Here is a 9,516-nt window from a genome sequence, read left to right as displayed (position 1 = left end):
TATTCCTTTCAGTGGTTTATTATTTTATATTCTCTTGGCTTTTATCTCAGATATAAACCATGAACACTAATAATGGCCACTGACATACAAATCTTCATTAAAAGTGGTCAAAAATTCAAAAGCCAGTATCAAAAAATACCTTGTTAAAATAAAGTAAAACATTTTGTTGCTAAAATAAACAATTAACATATTACCTCTGAGCATTTCTTTGACATGGAATTTGCCACATAAAACCTACTTAACTCATTAAAGTTTCTGTGCTGCTCTAAGTGATTTTTGGAATTTTTCATTTTTCTCTTACTAGAGCATGAAATTCATTGCATGGCAGAGGGGTCTGTTCACACATTTCTGTTCTGATATGCTCCAGTCAAGTTATGTTTTGCTTTCTTCTTGCTACACTAATAATTCATCTTGCAATCATTGCTTGAAAGACATGTAGAATTTGAAATCAATACCACTCTAAAAGAAAAAGTCATCATGGGAATTCCCTGGCAATCCAGTGGTTAGGACTCGCTGCTTTCACTGCTGTTGGCCTGGGTCCAATCCCTGGTCAGGAAACTAAGCTCTCACAAGCCATACAGTGCGGCCAAAAAAAAAAAAGGAAGAGTCATCAGGGTGAGGAGGTCTTGAGTGGTATAAATGGGGATGTTTTAGGTAATGATTCTTCGCATCTTTGGGCATTCCCATGAATTCCATGAACACCTGTGCTCATGCAAAAACCTATAAACAAATGTTCATAGCAGCTTTATTCATACTAGCCAAAAACTGGAAACAGAGCAACACCCTTCAAAGGGTGAATGGTGAAACAAACTATGCAATACTACTCAGCAACCAGAAAGAAATGAACTATTGATACATGCACTACTTGGATGGACTGGAAGTGAATTATACAGAATAAAAAGGCCAGTCCCCAAATGTTACGTACTATGTGATTCCATTTACATGATCTTCTTGAAATAACAAAATTACAGGTTAGGGATTGGAAGAGGGATAGGTGGTAGGTGTGACTAAAAGCAATAGCACAAGGGAGATTGGTGGTGATAGAACAATTCTGTATATTGATTGTGGTGGTGGCTTCACAAAAGCTACATGTAAGAAAATTGCATTGGACTACACACACTCACACACACACACAGACAAACACACGCACACACACAGAAGTGCACGTATAAGTGATGGAATCTGAATAAGCTCTGTGGCTGGTAGTGATGTCCATTTTCTGGTTTTGTTACTGTACTATAGTTATGTAGGATGTCAACACTGAGGGAGGGTGAAGAGTGCATGGACCTCCCTGTACATTTCTTTGGAACCTCCCGTGAATTATTTCATAATTAAAAGTCTTAAAAGTAGACATGGGCTTCCCTGGTGGCACAGCGGTTGAGAGTCCGCCTGCCGATGCAGGGGACACGGGTTCGTGCCCGGTCCGGGAAGATCCCACGTGCCGCGGAGCAGCTGGGCCCGTGAGCCACGGCCGCTGAGCCTGTGCGTCCGGAGCCTGTGCTCCGCAACGGGAGGGGCCACAACAGTGAGGGGCCCGCGTACCGCAAAAAAAAAAAAAAAAAAAAAAAAAAAAAAAAAGTAGACATGATAGTACAGTGAACCTCCATGTACCTATCACATGCTTCTACAATTATCAATTTTTGGCAAATCTTGTTTCATTTGGATCCTCCACACTTACCTCTCCCTGATATTATTCTGAAGCAATTCCCAGGCATCACAGCATTTTTATCCATCAACATTTCAGTAAAAGAACCTTTATTTTTATATATAACCATAACTCTGTGAATAATTTTTGTGTGGTAGGCATCTAATTCCTAGAGATTTTGCCTTCTTAATCCATCAGGGTTCATTACCTCAATTCACATATTTATAGAATTATTTCTTATTTTTCTTTACAGATTTTCCTTTTACATCCTTCTTTCCTTTCTTTTCTTTTGGAGAATTCCTTCCCTTCTTTTGCAATTTTAGCAGGTCTTCAAATTTCCCAAATCCTCTGCGTACCATTATCCCACGCCACCATGCCTGAATCTGAAAACAAGAACAGCATCAGCTCATATCACAATGGACTGGGGATGGTTACAGCTCTTTGTTCTGGTATGTAGTTTTCAAGATGTGGAGAATGGAATGTCACTAGAACTCTGAACCTTATTTTCTCTCTTTCTCAACTGGCCAGTCATCCACGCAAAGCATTTTTCAAGTATTTGGTGCTTTATGTGCCAGGCACTGTTCTAGACATTTGGGAAACAGCAGTTAAATACCAATGTCACTGTCCCTATGGAGCTCACATCCCAGTGAGGGGAACAGACAATAAACAATAAACACATGACTGTATAATTTGACAGATGGCGGAGGTGACAGTGCACAGCAAGGGGAATGGGTATGCCTGTACCCTGCCTTCCTCTTGTTCCTGGACTACCTGCGCTCCTACCTACAGGCAGCCCTTACTTGTTCTTGAGATCCTATTCCTTTGCACCTACTCAGGAAATCTCTTCTCTAGTAGACTCTTCGAACCTGCCAGTGGCTCCCCATTTCTCTCAGAATAAACACTCAAGTCCTGGCCTCTCACCTTCTGAGATGGCCCACACTCTGTCTGTGGAGTGTGTTTCTCCCAAGGTCATTTTCACCTTTTGAGATGGACGGCATTCTGTCTATGGAATGTGTATCTCTCTAAATAAATCCACGTCTTAAATAAAAACAAACAAACAACCCCCCCCCATAACTCAGGGCTTTGCAATGGCTTACAAAGCCCTATCCTATCTGCCTCTCCCTCCTGATCTCTTAACTCTCTCCCCCTTGCTCACTTGCTCCAGCAATGCAGGCCTCCTCACTGCTCAGACACACGCAAGCACTGCTCCAGCTCAGAGCCTTTGCCTTTACTGCTTCCTCTGCCCAGAACACTCTTCCTAATAATCAGATGGTTCACCCCTCCACTTCTTCAAGAATTTGCTCAATTGTCATTGCTATGGACTGAATTGTGTCCCCTGCTCCCGCAATTCGTATGTTGAAAAGGGTAAGCTGTGACGAAGTGAGAGAGTGGCATGGACATATATACAATACCAAATGTAAAATAGAGAGCTAGTGGGAAGCAGCCACATAGCACAGGGAGATAAGCTCGGTGCTTTGTGACCACCTAGAGGGGTGGGACAGGGAGGCTGGGAGGGAGGGAGATGCAAGAGGGAAGAGATATGGGAACATATGTATATGTATAGCTGATTCACTTTGTTGTAAAGCAGAAACTAACACACCATTGTAAAACAGTTATACTCCAATAAAGATGTTAAAAAAAAAATTGTAGGTGAAGATGTTACCTAAAAAAAAAGAAAAAGAAAAGCCTTAATGCCCAATGTGGTGGTATTTGGAGATTGGGCCTTAGAAGGTAATGAGGTTAGATAAGGTCATGAGGGTGAGGCTCTCGTGATGGAATCAGTGCTCTTATAAGAAGAGACATCAGAAAGCTTGCTCTTTCTCTGTCATGTGAGGACACGGTGAGAAGGCAGCCGTCTGCAAGGCAGGAAAGGAGCTCTCACCAGAAACTGACCATGCTGGCACCATGGACCATCCCAGACTTCTAGCATCCAGAACTGTGAGAAAATAAGTTTCTGTTGTTCAAGCCACCCAAGCTATAATATATTGTAATGGTTGCCTGAGCTAAGACAGTCATTTTCCCAATGAGGCCTACCCTGACCATCTCATTAAATTGAAACCCCTATAAATCTAAAAAAAAAAAAAAAAAAAGATACAAATGAACTTATTTACAAAACAGAAAGAGACTCACAGACTTAGAAAACAAATTTATGGGGCTTCCCTGGTGGCACAGTGGTTGAGAATCTGCCTGCCAATGCAAGGGACACGGGTTCGAGCCCTGGTCTGGGAAGATCGCCTGTGAGCCACAACTACTGAGCCTGCGCGTCTGGAGCCTGTGCTCCGCAACAAGAGAGGCTGCGATAGTGAGAGGCCCGCGCACCACGATGAAGAGTGGCCCCCGCTCGCCACAACTGGAGAAAGCCCTCGCACAGAAATGGGGACCCAACACAGCCAAAAATAAATAAATAAATAAATAAATTTATAAAAATAATCCTTTAAAAAAAACACCAAATTTATGGTTACCGGGGGGAAGGGTGGCAGGGGAGGGATAGATTGGGAGCTTGGGATTGACATGTACACACTACTATATTTAAAATGGATAACCAACAAGGACCTACTGTATAGCACAGGGAACTCTGCTCAATATTCTGTAATAACCTAAATGGGAAAAGAATTTGAAAAAGAACAGATACATGTATATGTATAACTGAATCACTTTGCTGTAGACCTGAAACTAACACAACATTGTTAGTCAACTATGCTCCAATATAAAAAAAAATTAAAAAAAAAAAAGCTAACTGAAGTAAGATCAGATGAAAGAACAGAGATTAAATATAGTAAGTGGCTACTTTAGTAGTCCAGTAGGATGGACAGCAGTCTGAACTCTGCCAGTGTTTCCTGCCTAAATAAATGTTTGGACCAAAAAAAAAAAAAAAATTTGAAACCCCTATAACACACACTCACACACACACTACTTCTGGCAATCTCAGTTCCCCTTAGCTTGAGCTTTTTTCCAATACCAATTAATCACTTTCTAACATAGTATACAATTTTATGTTTTATATTTCATGTTCTTATTCCTGTCACACTAGGCTTTAAGCAATATGAGGACAGAAATATTTGTCCATTTTGTTCAGTGAATGTATTTCCAGTGCCTGGTACATAGTAGCAGCTCAGTAAATATTTGTTGAATGAATGAGGTGGGTGGAGGTATGCTGTTTTATATAAGGTGGATGAAGGGCAGATAAGTGGATATTTGAGCAGAGGCTGAACTAAGTGAGGGCCGGTCTTGTCCATATCTGGGGAAAACACCTCTGGGCAGTGGCAGGAGCCAGTGTTAAGGCTCTGAAGCAGGAGCACGCATGGGCCTTGAAAAAACACCAAGGACCCCATTTGTGACTGAAGTAAAGTAAAAATGGGAAGGATGAGATGCAGAGTGGAAACAGCGGATCAGTTAAGGTGGTGATTTTCCAGGGGAACAGTATTGCCCAGGAGGGGGATTCTGGAAATTTACGAGGCTTTTTGTGTGTTAAGATTTAACAGACCTCTATTTTGTGACATGCACCCCGGTCCGCAAAGACTTTCCAAGAGTGTGCAGGCTTAGATAGGTTGGAAGCAACTCATTTCCAGAGCTTCAGCTTCCATCCGTACCCCTCCCTGAAATGTATCTGCCAAGGAACACAACTGCTGATCCTCTAGTTGTAGCTGCCCCTTCACAACTGCCCCTCTGGCAGCCTCTCATCTACCTGAATTTGACCAGGGGGGTTGCCCTGGACTACAAAAACCTCTGGGACACCAAAAAAAGAGATAATTAAAAATAGTAGGACTTCCCTGGTGGCACAGTGGTTAAGAATCCGCCTGCCAATGCAGGGGACACAGGTTCGAGCCCTGGTCTGGGAAGATCCCACATGCGGCGGAGCAACTAAGCCTGTGCGCCACAACTACTGAGCCTGTGCTCTAAGCCCGCGAGCCACAACAACTGAGCCCCTGTGCTGCAACTACTGAAGCCCATGCGCCTAGAGCCCATGCTCCTCAACAAGAGAAGTCACCGCAATGAGAAGCCCACGCACCGTGACGAAGAGTAGCCCCGGCTCGCCGCAACTAGAGAAAAGCCTGCGCGCAGCAACGAAGACCCAACACAGCCAAAAACAAATAAATAAAAAATGTATCAAAAAAAAATATTGATGTTGGCTCTAAAGACTGGGTAACCAATCCTTTTATAAGTCAGGTGGTTTCCGGCTCTTTGCCTTCAAGAAAATTGAAGTTAATTTGTCAGCTTAGAGCCTGCTATCTATTTTTTGAGATATATCTGGAAGAAGTTCAGAGATATGTGAGGCCCTGTCACTTAAAACAAAACAATATAGGCAAAAAAACCACCTTTTTCCATTCTTGTCAACTTAAGAATTTAAATGAGGTTTCTCATCTGTAAAATAAACAATAGGAAGGGAACTGATGCCAAACTTTATCTCATTCTAGCAATAATTAATATTTATGCAAGGATATATAAACTATGTGAAAAAGTCTTTCCAAAAATCCTGTAAGTCAAATAATTAAATATCAAAATTTATAATAGATTTTATATTGTTTTGGTCAATTTTATACTACTACTAATCGCACTAAGACTCAATCCAGGACATTACAACACTGTGATCATAGAAAAAATTTTTAATTTAAAATTTTAATTTATATAAATATTTTTGTAGCCTAGAAGTATGAGGTGATCCGTAAAAGACATACACACACACACACACACACACACACACACACACACACACACACACACAGGTTAATTCTGAGGGGAAAGTGGAATGGAAATACACATTCAAGAAGAAAAAGAAATGACATAAAATTTTTGCATGTAAGATAAGAACTTGTTTAAGTATTTTGTAAATTGATGTTTACTGACATATCAAATCATAATGGTACTTAGATTCCATTGGATACATTTAAAATACTGATCTAACAACTCTATTTTAAGATGTCAGTATGTAAAATTCACTGGAAAGTAAATCCTTTGCAATGATTTAAACTTAGTGGCAAAAAAGGTTAAATATCAATTTTAAAATGTGCAAGAGGGTGCATGGCTTTTCAAAATGCTTTTAGGAAGTATCCCCCAAATATTATTTTAATTCTTCCAGTGTAGTCATTCCTGAGTATATACATATTAAAATTAATATTTTAATATAAACTTTTTTCCTTTATGTTGCAGCTCGGGCATTATTTTGATTTACTAAAATTATGTTTGTGGTAGCTTATATTATCTATGAGTTTAATTTCAGAAGCGTAAAGGAGGTATCACACAATATTTACCAGGAAAGGGAGGATGTTAGGTCTGATATGATTGAGGGCCATTGATAAAGGGTCTTACAGACCAAAGACTAACTCTTATTTCAGGTAAAATAGAGAGTTGTCCACTTCAGCAGAGGCATGGCAAGATCTGATCTAGGTTTTAACAGCGTAGGTCTGACTGCTGAGTGGAAGATGTATCACAGGGGAAGCAGGTGAGGAAGTAGGGACACTAGTTGGAGCACTAATGCAGTCATCTGGGTTTGAGATGATGGGGGTTTGGACCAATTGAATGAAGAATACTGAATACTGACTGAAGTGGACACGTTCTTGGGCTGTCTGAGATATCCTTATGTTTCCATGGGCTTGGTGGGCAAGGAAGAGAGTGACAAGGCTCTTAGCCCTTTGATGCTAAGTTAGGGGCAGAGCAGAACTCTGGTCTCTAGACCTCTGATCCATAAATGCTTTCATTTCTAATTTTTCAGCCTCATCTTACTGACTTTGTTAACATAAGCTTTTCACTCCAGTGAATAGTCCAACAGTTTTGGATAGTTTAGGAATTTGAAGTTTTGGTTTCTTTTGCCTATTTGTCGGCTTCTCATCTGACAAAGAGAAAAGGACCAGACAAAAAATGCTAGGATGATGTTAAAAACTTTCTCGCTTAGCCCTGGGGATATAAAAGTAAATAAGAATCTCTATTCTCAAGGTATAGATGTGTAAAGAGCAGCCTCATAAATCTATAGTTTAACACTAATCCCACTCCCAGCAACTGTGAATATGTTATACAAAATTTTGGCTGATTTTACCTTCGTTGCCATTGTCTTCATATTTCTTCTTTCTTTAAGGTACGCCCATACAGCCTCAGAGCCTTCGGCACACACTATCATTGGGGGTTCTTCCATGGGATTGCCCATCACTGTCAGAACTTTTAGATTCGCTAGACTATCCAAATTCTCTGGAAGATGGGTGATCAAGTTGTCCTCGAGCCGTAATTCTTTCAAAGCTGAAATGATTTTTTTAAAATAATGAATTTGTCTTAAAAACAAGCAAAATTAAAGCATGCATTCTTTAGTCCGATCACTCTGAAATGTTTGTTTCCTCCTATGCCATGTAACAAAAGACGGCACATTTAATGAGGCAAACCAAGTTCTCTTTTTTATAACAACTCAGAGTAGTTGGAGCCAGTGTAAATCAGTGTTAGAGACAGGAAAATAGTAAATACTAAAAAATGTTGAGAACGTTCCATTCCTCCAGGGATCAAAGAGAGGATAAAAATGCATGATCAGGAGCATGACGAAGGAGTACCTCATACCCACCCCTGCCGCTAATCTTTGAACTATGTCCTATGGGTATGGGTAGGCAACAGCTTCCACTCATATTCCTTCATCCTCCTTTCATTAAAGAATAAGTCATAGCTTGAAAACACATCTATAAACCTGAAGATTCAGCACATTATGGCAAAAAAAAGTTTTTATTTGATTCCAGTAGGATCTCAGCAAAAGCCTGTTCAGTGAATGGATGGATTTACAAGTAGTGGTTTAGTCTAGTGGAAAATGTTTGCATGTTCAAATATGAATCATGTATGATTTTTCATGTCAATCATGTAGCTCCAAAAGTCCCCCCTTGCTAATTTCATTACTCTGGGTCAATCCTTTTCCTTTTATTCAAGTGACTTATTGACCTAATGCAAATTTAATACAGGACCCCCAACTCCAAATTCTGGCAGATAGTAGATATTCAGTAAATTCTTGTTCATGGCATAATGACTATATGGATGAATGCTAACTTTCTTAGCAGTTGCTATTTTCTTTTCAATTCTTAATAAACAATCTAATTGCCTTTGTGAGGCTCTTAGCTGTACTAACCTGGCACCTGGCCTTCCCCACACCACTAGGAAGCTCTGCAAGGAGGTGATGGGGTAGGTCTAAGCTCTCATCACTGAGACTGATCTTTAGTAGGGCAAGGAAGCCTTCAATCACAGGAAATGCTGGCCTCAAACTCCACTGGGCTGTGGATCTACAAAGATTCCTCACCTTGTGCTTGGCAAATGGCATCTGGAAGTTGCTTAATCAGATTGCAGCGGCAATCAAGAATTTCCAAGTTGGGCATTGATCCCAAGGATACAGGCAGGTACTCGAGATAATTGTTCTCTACATACAGCTCTTTAAGACTCTGAAATAACATGAGAGTATACCATAATGATCCTTACATTGATAAAAGAATTATGGTAAACAGAGTCACCTGTGAGTTCCCATGTTCTTTCTTTTTTTTTCTTTTAATATTTATTTACTTAGGCTGTTCTGGGTCTTAGTTGCTGCATGCGGACTCCTAGTTTCAGCACGCATGCAGGATCTAGTTCCCCGACCAGGGATGGAACCTGGGCTCCCTGCATTGGGAGTTAAAGAGTTTTACCCACTGGACCACCAGGGAAGTCCCTCCATGTTCTTTCAATGGGGATATTATGCATTGGGATAAAGGGAAAAACACATTTAAAGAATCATCATCGGGCTTCCCTGGTGGCGCAGTGGTTGCGCGTCCGCCTGCTGATGCAGGGGAACCGGGTTCGCGCCCCGGTCTGGGAGGATCCCACATGCCGCGGAGCGGCTGGGCCCGTGAGCCATGGCCGCTGAGCCTGCGCGTCCGGAG

General features: G+C 41.0%; 1 protein-coding gene across 1 annotated transcript in view; it reads right to left on the bottom strand.

The window, feature by feature from the left end:
• Positions 1-1,905: 1,905 nt before the first annotated feature.
• Positions 1,906-9,516, bottom strand: part of LRRIQ4 (leucine rich repeats and IQ motif containing 4) — a gene marked incomplete at its 3' end in the record, with an annotated part of 14,423 nt that continues 6,812 nt past the window's right edge. The window contains exons 3-5 of the mRNA XM_007115658.2: positions 8,904-9,042; positions 7,677-7,873; positions 1,906-2,028 (exon numbers count right to left, since the gene is read on the bottom strand). Coding sequence (XP_007115720.2) covers positions 1,906-2,028; positions 7,677-7,873; positions 8,904-9,042 — 459 coding nt within the window. The remainder of the gene's footprint in view (positions 2,029-7,676; positions 7,874-8,903; positions 9,043-9,516) is intronic.

Source organism: Physeter macrocephalus, chromosome 1 (genome assembly GCF_002837175.3).
Source record: "Physeter macrocephalus isolate SW-GA chromosome 1, ASM283717v5, whole genome shotgun sequence".
Classification (NCBI taxonomy): Eukaryota; Metazoa; Chordata; class Mammalia; order Artiodactyla; family Physeteridae; genus Physeter; species Physeter macrocephalus.
Note: the sequence above shows the minus strand (reverse complement) of the source record. Positions and strands in the feature narration are given on the sequence as shown.